At 41.3% G+C, this 17,718-nt stretch overlaps 2 protein-coding genes across 4 annotated transcripts in view; both read right to left on the bottom strand.

Annotated features, from left to right (window-relative positions):
* The window catches only part of LOC126851462 (BICD family-like cargo adapter 1), a 29,482-nt gene extending 19,115 nt beyond the window's left edge, over nt 1–10,367 (bottom strand). The window contains exon 1 of one of the 2 annotated variants that reach the window (XM_050595486.1): nt 9,770–10,367. In XM_050595486.1, the coding sequence (XP_050451443.1) occupies nt 9,770–9,842 (73 nt within the window). In that variant the 5' untranslated portion in view covers nt 9,843–10,367. Of the gene's footprint in view, nt 1–3,308; nt 3,896–9,769 lie in introns of those variants that run through there. The other variant, XM_050595485.1, reaches the window with a different exon arrangement.
* A 505-nt stretch (nt 10,368–10,872) lies between these two features.
* Nucleotides 10,873–17,267, bottom strand: LOC126851477 (inositol-trisphosphate 3-kinase homolog). Of its 2 annotated transcripts, none has more exons than XM_050595512.1 (5): nt 16,374–17,267; nt 12,695–13,025; nt 12,379–12,587; nt 11,789–12,260; nt 10,873–11,676 (listed from the first exon to the last, which is right to left on the bottom strand). In XM_050595512.1, the coding sequence occupies exons 1-5, from the start codon at nt 16,403–16,405 to the stop codon at nt 11,464–11,466; spliced, it is 1,257 nt and encodes a 418-aa protein (XP_050451469.1). In that variant the 5' UTR covers nt 16,406–17,267; the 3' UTR covers nt 10,873–11,463. The 2 variants fall into 2 exon arrangements, with proteins under 2 accessions (XP_050451469.1, XP_050451468.1); XM_050595511.1 differs by having other exon boundaries at nt 12,695–13,009; nt 16,374–17,262.
* Nucleotides 17,268–17,718: the final 451 nt, after the last annotated feature.

Here is a 17,718-nt window from a genome sequence, read left to right as displayed (position 1 = left end):
AAGCAAGCGTGTATAATATTTTGATTGCAGACGCGCGACGAGAAAGTTCGATTTCCATTCTCGTGTCCCAGGATTCTTTCGCTCTTTGGCAACAATAGAATTATTCTTACAACCAGCCTATTGAGACATCGATGGCAGAAGCTGATCGAAACAACGAATGCCATTCCTACGAAATAATAACGCAGATATTGGACGATATTGGACGACGTCTGTCTCATTTATAGGTATGTCCTCATCAAATATCTAGTGATAAAGTGACTTTGTTCGTGGAAAGCGTCTTATATCAGTATTCGATCGCGTATTTGATCGAAAAAAATCGTTACGATCGCGACGCTATTTTTTAACCCGAAATTACCATTGAAAAAGATCATCGTGACGGTGTAAAGTACAAGAAGATTTTCTCGATTTCAATGTCCGCGATAAGATAAAGTACGGAAACTCAACAAAACGTTAGCGTATCGAACGGTATTTCTTTTCAGACTTAACTCCACGTCTCGCTCGTATAATCGCCGGTCTAAATATAGAACATAGCGGGGAGATACATTACAATAACGCAGTGTTTCCCCACTTTTTGTTTCCCGATACTCCTTTCGCCCCTCGAGACTGTTATCGTCGGACTCTCGGGTCAGAAACCACTGCATTGAGGCGATCGATGTGCGATGTGTATGGGAAATAGTAGGAAGGGTGTTTCATGGCAACTCATCCAAACGAGCGAGGTTTCGCCCCTCGATATGATCAACCCTTGAATTTCAAAGATCCCTACACAATTGGAAAATTTATGTTTTCTTATCAAAAAGTATGATTAAAATTCTTAAATGTTAAATATTTAACACATAATTCAACATATCGCAATTATATTAATTAAACTCAACTATTAAATTATTAAAGCAACTGAAAAAAAATTTAAATAACACAATGTGCACATATATTTAATTTTGCAAAATACATACGTTCCGTATCATTATTGACAGGATTTATCTGTCAAAATTCATAGGAAAAAATATTGATTTTAATTTATAATAAGAATGAGAGTAACTGGAAACCGTCAAATAAATACTTGATTGATTAAGCAGGACAAAGAAGATCTTACGTTTTAAAGCCAGAATAACATTAAACGAATTATAATATTTTGTTATAATATTTATATTATTAACGTATTATTTATATTAAGCAGGGTCTCAAAATTTATTTTTGATAGAATATTCATGGAAAATTGGGTTTAATCGCTCTCAAAGTATTGTGCGCGCCTTGCTCTCGAGATTTACGCCGATTTATTTTTCTAAATTTGCGTTCTTAACACGTTCCGCAACACCTTTCCGGAGCGCGCTACAATTATCGATTAATCGTCTGTCACTACCGCGAGCGCTCAAGTCGGTCGCGCATTATTATACGCGCGGCCCACATCGCATTTTTTACGTGAAGCACGACGGACAGCCTGCATGCGCGAGTGCCCCGAGCGTGGATCGTAAATATGCGCAACCGTCGTTTCTTTGCCTGCGATATTAGGCACGCCAGTCTCCTCTCCTTGGGAAGGAGCAACCAGAACGCGACTGGCAATGGCGCGAGTCGTTTGCATAAATCATCTCGCGCTTTATTTATTTTGCTCGCTCTCTATTATATACGCGCTCTATTACTGCGACCGATTTTAATAGCTTAATAGCGTTACCGAACGGCCTCGAGGGAGATTAAGGCTGGAGGGCGCGGCTTATCTAATTATTAATTAATTCATTAATTCGAAACTGGAATGTGATCGGTTTTTTATTTCTTTTTATTTACTTATCTTTTTAGGGGGCATTTTCTTGCGAGCTGACAATCTTTTAAATTCTGTTAAATTAGGCGTTTCAGCTTTTCACCTGTATAACGCCAGCGGACTCGCTCGAGAGACCCCTCTCTGCGCAAACTCCGCGATCTAAAATATACCCCTGCCGATCAATATTCGTAAAACTCACGTTTCCGGCGTTACGATGCGAGAATGCGTCTCACGGGAATCTCATTTCATCGCGTAAAACTAAGCGTAACATAATGCGATGCTTATGGCTCTCAAAGTGAAGGATAATCACGTGCTTAACTTTATAGAAGCAAAATTACAAGTTTAACCTCATATAATTCCGGGATGAGAGATAGATTCTATTACGCTCTGTCCCGAATGGGAATAATCTCGAGTGCCCGGTAGCTATCGAACAAATCGCACGCCGACTGATTAAGCGTCAATTGGCGACGAAAATAACAGTAAGGTCGCACTCGGCAGCGATAAAATATAATCGCGTGTAATCGCCGCGTGTAGTCGCTATCGCCTCTCTCTTTCTCTTTCTTTCCCATCATTTACCTCTATCTATCTTTTATCGAGGCGCCGCAATTAATCGCGGAATCAAAGGGCGAATGGCGATACATTGTACATATTATTCTTGAAAAATATTATATATATATATATATATATATATATATGTTTTATCTATGAAAATATTATCATATATATATATTCGATATATTAAGAGTGACATATTTGAAAAATTTAAAAATATAGGAATATCAAAAAATTCTAGAAAAAAATAAAACTATTTCCATCAGTCCTTCGTCGACGATGAAGATGCGAGTACGAAGGAATACTTTCGACCCCCCTCCCCCCGATTTCTACTCCGATGCCCACCCGACAACGGGTGCGCGACAAATCGATGAGTCATGCTGTCTCGGCTACGGTCATTTTGCCCTGATGTAACACGCGAGGCTGATATTTCACGTTTCCAACGCGAAAGAGACGAATAATCGACGAAATCGCTGGTGGAAAAATTTCGGCGTAATCGCCGAATGTATAATTGATATGCCCTCCCCCTCTCTCCTCGCGCGCGCGCGAAGGCATTTTGTCATGTACGTCATCCATTTGTACTTTTCAGCTGATTTTCATTCGCATTTAAATAAAAAAGCGATATTCATCGCGCGGACTTTGAGTTCGCGTCAATTATGCGTGTTTATTGCTTCAACGCATGAGCTCCTCGTGTTTTGGAAAATTAATTATATTTTTTCCGACGACTCCTCGTACAGCCTCCTCATCGATCCGTGCCGCCGGGTGTCTCGAGACCGACCTCGAAAACGACTCTCGTAATTTTAACGCCCGTTGCACCTGCGCATCCGTCGCGAGAAGCAGCCGCGGCCTTGACATCAACATCGGACTCGCGAACAATCGATGTCTACCATTCTATATATTTCTGTTTCTTTTTCTCTCAGCGCAGATATCAATCTATATTAATATCGGCGATATCGATCCCCTCCGCGAGTCCGATATACATGTACGTATGCAAATCGAGATTTACCCTGGAGCATGTTGTGGTCGGCGTCGTCGTCCGCGTGGAAGCGAACGCCGCCGATGGAGGAGGACAGCAGGCTCATTTTCTCGACGACGGTGATGCTCGTCGGGTCCTGGACCGTGGCCGAGCGGCAACGACGAGGACGGGGTCCGCGATGCGACGCGAGAGGGGCCGCCTGGCCCGTGCACTCGCGGGCGCTATTGGCGGGCGTCCGCTGGACGAGCCAATCCCAGCGAGGGAAGCCTCACGGGAACTCGAGGGCCTCACGGGCCTCGGCGAGATCGCGAAAAGCCGCCGGCCATGGGACTGCGACTCCGGAACGTCACTTTCTCCCGGCAGGAAGGTTACTAATCGCCGACACGCCACCTGCGACGGCGTGCGCGTTTCTCTGTCTCTCGCTTCCCAGAATTGTTCCCCGGTGCTCTCTCGTGGACCAGGCGGCCGTGAGGATTCGCAAGGATTTATTCCGCGTCGATCTTTCCTCGGAGGTTGCTTTCGCGCACAACGACGATTGCGACGACGGCGTCGTCTTGACAAGCACGCGATCGTCTCCGGCGTTGTCACTCGGGCTGACTGATGGATACCGCTGACTCGGCACTGCCCCGCGTCCAGGCAAGCGTCCCGCCCGCACCGCGCCGTTTTGCCGTGAGACACGCGACGGCGCATGACACGCGACGACGAAAAGCGATCAATAACAGCTGCCGCGCCGTCGCCGCCGCGGCGTTTGCGCTATCATCGACGTAAGGTAGAGAACAGATCCCCGACATTGGATCCCGACGCAAGACATTTAGAGTTTTCGAGTAGGTTTGACAGCTTAGAGACCGATTAAACCCAATCTGTCATGAACATATGTTCCACCAAAAATGAATTTTGAGAATCTGATTAATATAAAAATAATATATTAATAATATAAATATTATATAATAATATAAATATTATAAAGTATATCCCGTTAGTCGTTATTTTGGCTTTAAAACACAAAATTCTTTGCTCTTAATCAGTCAAATGCTTATTCGAAGCATTTCATTGATTAATCTAATAATTCAAGTACCAATAATCTAAGACAGAATTATGACGTCATGATTCACTCTCAGAGCGATTAAATTTACTTCATTCGAAAAACACCAAATGATAACTAGTGGGAGCACTAGTTTTGTGTCAACATGTAAGTAGATTCGTGGGGAAGATTTCTCGAATGACCGTGCAAAGTCCGAGGAAGTAGGCTATTTGTTGATACGGATGTATACGCGTTTTTCTTCTGGCGACGATAAGAACCACGCGTGGAAATTACGGGGTTTGAAGCGATAAAGAACTCCCTATTCATTCATACTGTTTTTCAACCGAAGCAAATTTGATTGCTGTGTGAGAGCAATTAATGACGCTTTGGGTGGGAAAGGATGTCGATTTGGGTTACTAGGGATACTTGTTTTATTAAATTAATCAATAAACTACTTCAAATAAATATTTGGAAGGGCATTGATTAATCAAATATTAATCAGATTCAAAAATCAATTTTCGGTCGAACATATGTTGATGACAATTGGGTTTAATCGCTCTCACTCGAAAATGTTATCAGGATGATGATAAAGTAAGTGAAGTAAAAATGTAGGAATGAACGTTACGTCAATTTATTATACTTTGTTATGGCATAATTAATATGCGTAATGTAATTCGCCGTTACTCTTCGTTACTCTGAATCTTATTTCTGCCGTTACGCGCTTTAATTCCCATAGCGTACGCAAACTTACGTAATCCAAAATCGGAGAAAGCTCAGTTTATCATTGTTTACAATGGTTCGCACGCAAACGCCGCGTACATACATCGCGCGTTTCGTGTATGATTTAAGTAGATTCACGTTTCATCTATTCTACCTGTTCCTGTACTTTGCGTAATAGCTACTATAATGTAAAATAACCAGAACCCAGAACACATTGAGTGAGTAGAAATTTAAAAAATTCTATTTTTCTGATTAATTTGTTTTTTTTTTCAGTATTTGTTTAAATATAATATTTTTTTATTAATATGAGAAAAGAATACTAAATTTTTTTTTTCGGAAGTAATTTTAATGAATTAATGATACTTTGTCAGCATATTATATTATAGACGATATTTAAATAATTTTCAGTTATATTAGTTGCGGCAATTCATATTTTATTTGATTTTATTTGAATTTATATATTTACATGTTTCTCAGAATTTTTATATATTTTAATTTTATTTATATTTAATTTTAATTTTATTTTTATTTTATTTATATTATTATTATCATTACTATTATTATTACTTTATCTTCCCTTAATGTTTTGTCTGTTAAAAATTTTCTTAGTTATTGGTATAACTATATTGTATATTTGTAAACAAATATATATATATACGCGCACATAGGGAGGAGAGAAATTTTGTAATAATGGCATCGAATTCTCATGATTGGGAATCTGTAGTTTTTGTTCACGATATATCCGTTGACCGTTCGTCGCCAGCGGATTCATTACGCGCTGACATCGTCACACTTCGCATGTGCATTCATGCGCGCGAGCATACGCAAGCGTATCCGTTTCCGACCGGGTATAATACTCGAGGGAATAATTCACCTGTCCCGTTACGCTAAACGGGATAAATCGTCTCATTATACATCGGCGGATGTTTCGTCCGCGCCTAATTCCGGAGGAACGTAGGAGGAGGGAGCTCTCCTTTTCTCCCCTTATATGGGAATCGTCTTGGAGAAAGCCGAATTTTCCGAAGGGACACTTGTCAAAACATTTATCTATCTTCGGTATTTTTTTTTTTTTTTTCGAAAGTTTACGCGCGCCGACAACTAAGTAAACGGTCAAAGAAACTGGATTTTCTCGCGTGATTTCCGTACGCGCGAAAATAAAAATCGACTTTCCAACTTCTATAAGAAACATATATCGTCGCGACAGGTATAATTTTGCGCGTTAACGGTACGAGCGGTTGTATTTCCCCGCTTGGCGAGATAACCCGCGCGATAGCTCGCGCGGGCTCTATCCGGTGATTAATCGCGCGGCCTATAAATAATTAGCGATCGTCATCGCGCGTTTGCGCAAACAAATATGGAAAAAAATAGAAGCCGTCGCGATCCTTTAACGCCAAACGACTTGACGGTAATTGACCATCCCTCTACGAAAACCCGTTTTCAACCTCCTCCAAACCAATCATCAATGTATCAAAGTTACATATGTTTAGATTTATACGCTCATCGTCAAAAAATATGTGCAACATCGGAGACAAATTTCTCGCGCGATATTCTCCGTCGAGGAAGGACATTTTGATATTTTTTGCGACGAGGAGAAAGGCGAATTCTCCTAATTATGGTATCGACCTCCTCTGGTAGGATGATCCATAATTGGCACCCATACGTCGCCGATTCCGCAGAATCGAAATCATTATCTCCCAGCCTAATTTCACCGCGATATCACGGGACGCGTTTCCTCTTCCGAATGGAACGGAGCGGGTTTCCACGCAATCGTCGTCGATAAGAATATCTCCCGAGCGGATCCCCGTGGCTTCATTTTCTGCAGGTGGACGAGAAGCTGAAACTGATATTTACTCGCTCACCGGTTCCTCCATAAAGTGATTATACGTTTTCGCAGTCGCGTATATCATTTTGCGATATATATAATGAAAAAGAGAGAGTCTCTTGTTTTACTCGAAAAAAATTTTTCGATCTCCAAAAGTAATGAACGCCGTATCGATGACATATAATCAGACGCAAAGATGGAGAGACAATATTCCCTTCGAATCGGGCGTACTCTACTTTCGCGATTTTTCCGGGATACCTCGCTAGAGATCCTCTTCTCTTCTTTCGGAATCGTGACTACGATTACTCTTGACGAAGATCCGACGAAGAACACGCGCTCTCTTCCTGTTATTAGTAGAAATTACTATTCCGTAGGGGACTAATATCGCGAACGCGGATAGATCCGTCGATTCTTCATGCTGATCTGCGCTCTCGGGATTAGACAATTAGGATTGCGATAGGAACGAAAGGGAATTCCACTTACGAGAAGCCGTTTTATTTATCTCGGAAATTATACCCGTAGATATTAGAAACTCGATCGAACGGAAGAACATTGAGTGTTTCGATCAAGAGACGAGCAAGAGACGAGCAAGAGACGAGGAGATCGTCAATTCCGGATAAGAGGATACATTGAAAAAATTGTAGTTTCGAAATATATACTTTACAAATCCTCTTAATAGATATCTTATACTATTTAAAGGATTTCTTTCTTAAGTTAAGAGCATTCTTTTGGCGTTTATTTTAGAGAAAGATAAATGAAATATTCTTAAGATGAGAATACAATTTTTTCGTAGCTTCATTAATCGATTGCCCATATTTCCATCTTGTTGGTGATATCGCGGTAAGTGAATTAAGTGAATTAATCTTAATTTAGTCGCGTGGTGCACGCGGCGAGAGTCGGCGGAAAAGTCGGCCTTCCGTTTCTGCGGTTAGAAAACAATCATTGCGATTTCACACCGCGACCGCCACCGCCAGCATCCGATCCGTCTGTTCGTATCTCACCACGCGAGCCTTTATGCGAGATATACAAATTAATATTCGTCTCTCTCTCTCTCTCTCTCTCTCTCTCTCTCTCTCTCTCTTTCTCTCTTATCTCTCAACAATCTTTCGTGACTGACAAGATCATCGGGACGGGATTTTTTCCGGCAAAATAAATCTGCGGCAAGAGAATCGTGCTCTGGAAAGTTTCCAATTTGCCCGGAGAAAATCGGCATCTCCCGTTATCGCAATCGCGAGCGCGTGCGTCGCGATACTCTTCTTCTCGTGTATCTCTTATCGTTTGGAATGCAAGACTAATCGACATTGCGAGGCTGGTCTAACGATCCGTTGCGAACCGATACCGTAACATTGTTTGTCGCGCCGTTACGCTCGCAATTTATTTCTTTATCCTAGAGAAGTTTATCTAGTCGTCTGTATCTTTATCTAGATTCTCGATCATTCGTGCGCGAAGAAAAGAAGAGGTTTAGACGATGGCGATTAATGGCGAGAAACTTCAATCTTTACATTCTAAGAATCGAATATTTATCTCACATTTGAATTTTTACGACATACAATCGCGTCTTAATAATCGCATTTAATTCAAGCAAATGATCCGCCTTGATATTTATCGATGCGGATCCAAATCCAAAGACGGCTCACCGTGAAATCACGCGAACCTGCGAATTCTAAGGCGATTCACGAAAGGTCGAACCATCTTAGTCGATGAGAAAGTAGGAACGTATCAACAACGATGAATCCGAAACGATGCGAAGCTCTCGTCCTCTCGTTAGCGAATGCCGATCAGCTGTCATTCCATCTGTCAATTACGCGACTCGATACATCGTAATAGGCGAAAATTCGTGAAAATGGACGAGTTGTTTAAAGTCTGTGCGCGAATTTCAGGGGATTTTCAGGGAATTGAATCGAAAGAGTGACATTTCGTGTATATTAAAAAATTCTTTTCTCACAATATTTTATAATCTTTAATAATAAATAAAGATATTTTTGAATGGGGTAAAGATATCGTCTAGAAAATAAATAAAAAAAAAAAAATGAAAACACGAGAAAGATGACCGTAAAACAAAATATGCTGTAGAAATTCCACTTTCACGCGATAATGCACGCGAGCGAAAATGAGAATTGTCGATGCGGGAAGATTCTCGGGCTTTAATAACAGGCGGTATCTTACGTAACCGCGCGTAATCGGCATATATAATTTTCGCGACGTGTCCAACGGCACACGCTTGTAATGGCGTTACGTTAGATTTATTACACGCACGCATGTGTAATAAATGACATTTCGAGATTGGATGCATAACTCTTGCGATCGTTTTAATCTCACAGACTCTCGTAGTTTTTTTTTCTTCCCTTCCCGCTTACGCGTGAAAGGAGAAAAAAAATGGAAATTCCTGTCTAGCTTGACCAGTCTTATCGCATCGCTGCGTTTACAGCGTGAAATTCCTCGCGCGAACAACACAATGGATCCTTCTCCTATTAATCGGGAAGAAAGTAACGAGTCGAGGAAACACCGGCGGGCATTAACGGTCGAATCTGTCCAATAAATTCCTGTAAACCCACTTCTATTTTTCTGTGTTAACGACGGAGACCTTATTATACATCTCTCGTGATTCTAAACATACCGGAGCGAGAGAGTTTATTTAATACGAACTCTTTTCAAAGCGTTTTTGCATTTCGTAAAACGCGTTTATGAAGTTGAGCGAAGTTAATTTATTCATCAACACTTTAAAATGTCACGAAACGCTCGCGTGATCTCCGGTCGCTTTCGTAAGCGATGAATATCGTAAGCGCGAGCGGATACTCATAACTTAATAATAACATTTCACCTTCGAAATGAGAGACCCGCGATTATTTTATAAACCAACCGATTCATCGACTTTGATGAAACACCGTTTATATTTCATACGCACGAAATGACTTGCAAAAGACTTACCGCTTTGCGTCCAACTGTCGGTGTCATGGCAGAGCGTGGACCAGTCGTCCTCCAGATCCTGGGAAGTCGCCATGGCCGACGATCTTGAAAGGTGTCGTCGTCCTCGCGTCTCTCAACGCGTCCACGTGCCACGTTCTCCGCGATATTAAAAAATCTCCGAAAAATTGACAATTGACGCGCGCGACGCGCCTTCTTCACCCTGTCTTTGGCGAGATCCTTTATTACGGTCGGAGATCCTTGCTAAAATACGCGCGCGTAGAATCTAGCGCGTTGGAGAATCGCCAGCGTTTTTATATGCGATCGCATGTGGATTTGATCGGAAATCGAGAGGACGACTCGTATCTACTCGGATATATCGATGTCGAATCGCGCGGAAAACTATTTTTGTTCGTGGAATGCGCGCGATAAGACATCGATCCTCTGTCAGTTTACAATCGCGACGCGAGACGTAAGGACACGAGCCTAAGAGCTGGACACACGAGCGTCAAAGTAACCGCCGCGACAAACCTGGTCCCCGTGCGTTCCGCACGCACACACACACAGATTCGTTCCACCTCTACTCGTCGATGTTGCTGGTCGCTGTTACCGCTACGGAGAGTCGCGCGATTTTCACGCTGTTTATTTTTAAAAGAGCGGTTACAGAGCCTGTATGCGTGTGTATTCGTGTGCGTATACTTCGAGAGACGCTTACTGATGTAACTTGTTAGGCATACTCTGCTGTTTTTGTTTTGCGATGCGCGATGAAGGTAAACTTTTTTTTTGTCTCGTTCTCGATTCAATTATCGATTTTGAAATAGATCCTGACATGTTTGATTAGCGATAATAGTCGATAATTGATAAGCATCTACTTATTTAATCTCATCGTTATTATTATTCTATTACGATCAATTTTTACTTTTCCATTTTAAATTATGAAAAAATAATATAAATGAAAAATGTTGTATGAATAAATCGTAGCAGCAGATTGTACGTATAAAAAAATTTAAAACGTGACGATATTAATTATATGACACTTTAATTATACAAATATGATAATTATCGAATTTAAGACATTTTTATAAGGACAATTATTAATGTATCTAAAATAGAAAAATTAATTTACATAAATGTATATATGAAGATTTATTCCTTATTACAAATTCAAACACGAAGCGATCGAGGACACGACGAATACTCTTTAAAAAAAATAAGAACGTATTATTATTATTATTCGTATAACGTATATAAGCACTCCTCATAAATAAGTTTTGTTTAGTTTACACGCATTAGGATTACTTATCGCTATCTTAAAAGCTACTTTTGTACATTACACGTTTGTACACAGAGTAATGCGTTGCGGATTTCGTTTCAAGATATATCTCTTACAAAAATGCGCGCAAAATGCAATAGAAAGCAGTCTTTTGTGTTAAAATACCAATATACATACTTATCGATGACATAAATAACAAACACGTCGGAAACTTATGACAGGATCAGAAGATGAGTAAAACAAGTACTGGTACATCATTTTTAGATTATCAAAATGTCTTACTATAACATATTCTTCTTTTCTGATGCCATCGATGTTATCGAATTGGAGATTATTTAGATAGACAAAAAGACATGATGAAATATGAATACTTTTTTTGCTCGTTATACACACAGAAAATTTGTTTTATAGTGCATAAAAATGTCTGTGAATTCTGCCATGCAATTTATTTAGTATTTGAAGAAAGGTTAACTTCTTCTATGGCCGAAATTAAATTATCCAATCCAAATAGAAAACCCTCTTCGTGATTGCCTTCTTCCCAAGGACGCCTATGCGTAAGCTTTCGTCCGTCCGGTACTTCGCGTGTTTTCGCGAAATCTATTAGCCAAACGCCCACCTTGTCGTTATCATAGATCATGAAGATACTACTGCCGATTACCTGTGTAATGAAAGATATACATTTTTACAATGAAGCATATAATCTAAGTATCCTGAGACGAATAGATAAAATGACAATTGATATATAAAACTTAAAAAAAAAAATATAATACCTCGTGGGTTTTAAAATATTCGGACTCCTCGATCTTGGTTCGCAAATTTTTGAGGCGTGCAAGGATTTTCTGACGGGTATCCTCGCGTTTACCAAGGAACTGCCTTATGATGTCGAGAACCTCCGAGTGCGATTTGACCTTTTTGAGATTAGTGATCGGCGGCGCACCCGGCAATTTCATCGCCTCGATGCGAAAACCGTGGCTGCAGGTCGAGCTCTGTTGCTCGCGGAATTGCATGTACCGTAACTTGGTTACGGCGCGCTGCTCGTGCTCCAATGGAGTCGGCGCGTTCGGATCGACGGCTATCATCTTCTGATAGAGATCCGGCCTAGCGGTGGTCTTGGACACTTCGGACTCAAGGAAAGTCCGCGTGCCCATCTTGATGTCCATTACATGGGGATCATTGAAACCGAACAGCAAATTCTGTAACTCGATGAACGTATCACCCTTGTACTCGACCTCCCGGTAATATCTGCGAAGAGTGATGATGACACATTAAATCTCTCGCGATATGTGTGTGTGTGTGTGTCTACGTTCTTTATTACTTACGTCATTTTAATAAAAGACAAGAATGAATCTTTCATATATACCTCGGTATGCAATCCCGTAACGCTTCTTCCTTGCTTAGGGTCTCATAAACGATGCGCTCTGTGTTTTCAGCACCGCCTGTTTTCCTTTTCCAGACAGTGCCAGGACCAGCGGGCGCGAAACCATCCGGATGGCCCGACAATTGAAACCAGGACTTTAATCGATTCTTCAGCAACACATCGCTCGCCGGCGCGGTCAGATCTAGAGCATTCTGCAATAACATCCCAAAAAATCATTTTCAGCCAGTTTTCTATGAAGAACGAAAACGATAATAATAACCGAATTAATCGAACATCCGGCATATAGATACACACGTACCAGAGCAAGAAATTTCAGGGAAAGATCGGCATCGTCCGGCATCGTCGCGTCGGACAGGACCAGGGGGAATTGTTCCATCTTCCGGATGGTGGCCGTGTCATTGGGCACTTTGGACAGCGAGTGGGACGATCTGGAGCCGGCACTGTTGGAGCGGCTGTTGTGGAAACCCATCGAGGTGCTTCGTTGCATTCGCCATTGACGTAAAGGGTTGTAGGTGCTGCTGCTGCTGCTGCTGGACCCATCCTTCTGCCGACGATGATCCTTGCCCTCCGTCGAATCATGATTGCTCAATCGGGTTTGTTCCTTGCTCGAGGGCTGCAACCAGAGAGGTCTACTAAGAATTTAATCCAACCGGGACACAGTGCGTCGCGTTACGGGGCGCGCCGCCTCGAAATTTCAGTCGTCCGGAACCGGGGAATCGATACAATGCAACGAAACAATATCCGAGACGTTAAGTAATATTACTTGGATCGCGAGCTCCTCACGATTAATAATTCCAAGATCGAATCCCCGAGTTATCCCGTCGTTCATTTTTTCGATGGAGAAATCGTCCGAAGGTTGTTTATCATTATTCGCGTTAAGTCGCGTTATCGTCGCTTTTCGATGCGAATGCTTGCTCGATTTCGCGATACGCCGTTCATTTTAATCTCCGCGACAAGGTCCGCGCCGTAATTCGACCTCGCGATTTCGGCCTCGCTCATCGACTCGCGTCTCCCACGCACGAACGTAAACACCGATTTACAACACGGGAGAAATTAATCGAACGTTTTGCTGATCCGTAACTGATCGCCGACAAACCGTACAGATTTATCTCTCATTATGCAACGAGAAAAAAAACAGAGAGAGAGAGAGGCATGTGTCAAACGCAGGTGACATTCGTGTGTGTGTGCTGCCGCAGCGAGATCGCAGAAAAAGACTCGAAGAGCGCGAGATCGTTTCGTAAATATTTCGCGTGTTGAGTCTCTCTCTCACGCTATATCCATTGACGTCAGTGACTTTTATTCGAGTTGCACCGGTTGCCGCGGGGCCTGATTCCGATATAAGATCTTGATCTCGCCCCGGGGACCGATCGAAATGTCGAGACTCTTAATAACGAGATGATATAAATAATGTCTATCTATTTCATTTGCTAATTAATACAGACCTGCGGATTCAACATTTCTCTATGCAAATTATTTTTAATTAATTACACCTCTTTCTGTCGGCCAAAGCGCGATTTCTATTTTTGTCGTGCGTTTGACGCACGCCGTTTAAAATTCTAGAGAAAAAAGGAGAAGACGAGGAGAATACACTCTTTCGCAGTCAATTAAAATTTTTTTTCTTTTTCTATCGATCACGGTTTTTTTTTCGCGACGAGAGGATCGAAGGAAAAGCGTTACTACAGCAAAACGTTACTTTGTAAAGGTATTTACTATTCGATTCCTGCAAAAAATGAAATTGCGTAATGTTTTTATCGCATCCACGCGAACGAAAGATTATCATAAATTATCGTGAATTGCTGAAGATTGCTCGGTGACTTAATGATGAGTCATTATATTGTCTCTACACGTATAGCGTGAAAATTTTCGACCGACAGAAACGAGAAAATTGACGAACTAATAGTACGATAAAAATATTGCGAAAGAAAAAAAAAAAATTGGTCAAAACAGACGATCGTGTGCGTAAATACATATGGTAAATACGTTTGGTGAGAAAAAAAAACAAGCGTTAATGAAATGTTAATTGCGCGCGGTTTCGCCCGTTATGTTCGGCCGCGACGGACACGCGTTCGTTTCTATTCGGCCATTCATCGTGTCGCGAATCACCGTAATGCGGCTTTTGTGGCGAAAATAATCGAGCGCACATAAACACCGTATTATTTACGTGGCGTCTGCCGAGAGACGCCTTTCGTCTCGCTCCTTTCGCGACCGTCGTATAAATTCTCGTATAAACACCCAACAAGATAGGACCTATTATCGGCCTTACATTATCTATGTCTTTAATTTTCGGTAAAATTATCGCGGCAATTTCACGAGGCGAAACGCGTAATTCGTGGCGTTCCGCTCGGCGGTAACAAGTGTATCCGCGCTCGAAAACTGTGTCACCGTGTGCCTCGAGCGATCTCTCGCAGTCGCGTATCGCTCTCCGTGACTCCGTACAATGTAAAAAAATTTTCTAAAAATTCAAACATTTTTGTTTAAATTTGGATGTCCGAGAAAAATTTCAGACTGTCTTAATCATCAAAATTATTTTTCTGATGAAAATTCAAAAGAGCGTGCCTGAAATTTCAGACAGTGTGTCTGCGAAAAAGCTGACACTTCGTCTAAAGTTTCAGTCAGTTTTATATATATATATATAATTTAGAGTGATTGCCCTAGGATCGTGAACCACTTCAAGCCGAATTATAGGACATTTTATCATCGATTCTAATCAATCAATCCGCATCGATTCGATCTATGAATTGTGAAAGAATGCACGAGTGAATTTTATCAGAATTATCGGAAATAACTGATCGATGATTGTCTTTTTTTTATTTTCCCCTTTTTATCTCAAAGTGCGTCGTGATAAATAATAAACCTTTGCCATGTATTTATTAAGGCGCTCTAACATATTTTTAAAACTGCATAATCGATCGCGTGCGTCACATATAATAAAAAAAAAACCATATTTTTTACACGTATTTTTATCAAGATAATTAATTGCATCCGTTTCTCTCTCTCTCTCTCTCTCTCTCTCTCTTTCTCGCGATAACATAAGACAAGATGAGAATTTCCTGCTAAAGTCTCGCGCGTTGAGAGGATCTTCGGTTATAATACATAAGCGAGGAAAGTCGAAAGGCTTCGTGAAAGAAGGTATACGTCACTGCGTTCGAACGACCTCCTGTTGCACCAGTCTGTATACACACACACACACAAATACACAGAAATATATACAAGTGTCTCTCCTTCGCATGGCAAAAAAAAATTATTTTTCGTCGACACGTAAATATTTATGATAATAGATTACTTCCATCGGAAAGACAAATATATCTCGTGTTATTACTCATTTAGCTCTTCGACGGAATACAACTCGACAAACCGATAATCAATATAACACAGTTTTTACGGATATTTTAGATTACGAATACCACCGAATTAAGTCACTTCGATGTTGTCCACGTATGTGTTATCATGTATTTGTGTTTAAAACACCTTGTACAATATATGTTGGTTCGTCGAGCGCGAGATGAAGTCGTGGACGCGGTATAGCGGTAAGTGGGGTGGATACAACAGGTCAATGATCTTCCGTTGGAAACCGGGTAGTCGAACGATTCGAATCGGTTGGTTGGCATATTTGTATCTCGTATGTATATTTATGTATGTATGTGTACACGCGTTAATTAACAGACATAAGTATACCGATGGGGCAAAGTATTTCCCGGTGTATACGTCTTGTTTAACGATGGGATTTCGCCGTCGCGATTTATATTAATCCAGGATATATATACACAGCTGGGCGATGTCGTCGCGCAATTTCATATTTAACATTCCATTGACATTTAATGGCCGTTTATGCTCCGAATTACGCGATTGACGTACGCGAATGGACGTGGGTGACTCGGACGTCTCGCGGGGCCGATGGGGGAGAATCGCATGCGGGGGGGAGGGGGGAGCATGAAATTCGTCGATCGCCTCCCCCATGGGGGAGGGGGGCAGCGTACCTTGTTGAAATGCGTCTGAAGAAGCCGCTCATACTGGTCGACCGCACGCAGGCAGAGCCTCGTGGTGAACGCTTCCATTCGGGCTGGTAGGGGCGCGTGGCACACGCTACTTGACATTATTTACTCCGTTTAATGGAAGACGCTTGGATACCACACTTGTCACGATACACGCGCGAAAGGAAGCTTTACTCGATCTCACACGCGGTTTATTATATTGTTCCAGCACTCTCTTCTATCGTGGATCGTGGACGAACATAACCTCCATCGAGCGTGCTGTCAAACTCACCGTCGACCTCGATGACGAGTGCGAGACCTACACCTACGCCCTATGCCCGTACGTAAGTGCCCGAGACACGATTGGCCGCTCGGCCACCTTCCTTTTCTTCTTGCTCCCGAAGCATTTTCTCTTTCCCTCCCGTTCTCTCTCTCTCTCTCTCTCTCTTTGCGCTGCCTCGTATTATCTTCTATCTTTCTCCTTCACCACTTCCCCTGCGCGTCGTCGCCGTTCTTGTATACTCTTACTCTTTCTCACTTCCTCTTTCGCCGCTTCTGCGCGCTGTGTCATGCGACGGGACGACAGGAGCGCGTTGATTTCGTTTGACGTCACTGCGCGATGCGTATCAGCATATGCACACCGTACCACCGGGAGTAGCACTGAGCGACGAGAGAGCGCGAATGTAGTTTTATCGGTGCGTTCTCCCTCTCTGACCGCCAGTACGTTGAGTATGTTTCGACGTAAGTTGCTGGCACAGTAATTTGCGGTTAAGAGGAGGCTGCGAGGAGTAAATCGGACCCCCTTTTTTATGCTCTCGCGAGGGATCGTCGGTCGGTCGATCGATCGTCTTTCCTCTGAGAAAGCAAGCCCTAGAGCTTATCGATGTCAATTATTCAATTTTTTTGTCGAATATGAAAATCTTTTACGAATTAAAAAAAGATATCAATTACTTTTAAAATATTTTTGAATTATGTTTTCTAATTATATTATATACACATAATATATATATATATATATATATATATATATATATATACATATATCATAGTTATATTAATTATTAAATACAAATATTAAATATTAATCTTCTTTTATATCCATAATTTTTATTGCAAGAAAAATATTGAGATTATATCTGAAAAAAGCTAATTTGAAATTATAATGTAAAATTTTATGATTTTTTTAAGAATACGTTCTGAATTATTTTTAAATTAATTAATATATTTGTATACGATATTTTATAGCTGGATACCGACATTTATATTTTTTATTCGAGCAATTCTATTTTATTAAGAATATATATTCGATATATCGATATATATTCAGTATCGGACTTTCATATTCTTTGTC

Source organism: Cataglyphis hispanica, chromosome 8 (assembly GCF_021464435.1).
Source record: "Cataglyphis hispanica isolate Lineage 1 chromosome 8, ULB_Chis1_1.0, whole genome shotgun sequence".
Classification (NCBI taxonomy): Eukaryota; Metazoa; Arthropoda; class Insecta; order Hymenoptera; family Formicidae; genus Cataglyphis; species Cataglyphis hispanica.
This window is presented reverse-complemented; position numbering and strand designations above follow the sequence as displayed.

Excerpts from the sequence above, each read along its gene's own strand:
- LOC126851477 (XM_050595511.1), bottom strand. The coding sequence starts at position 16,490 with ATGTCAAGTAGCGTGTGCCACGCGCCCCTACCAGCCCGAATGGAAGCG. Across the intron at positions 12,588-12,694 it reads CCCTGAAATTTCTTGCTCTG|AATGCTCTAGATCTGACCGC; the intron begins GTACGTGTGTAT and ends ATGTTATTGCAG. Across the intron at positions 11,677-11,788 it reads AATATTTTAAAACCCACGAG|GTAATCGGCAGTAGTATCTT; the intron begins GTATTATATTTT and ends TTCATTACACAG.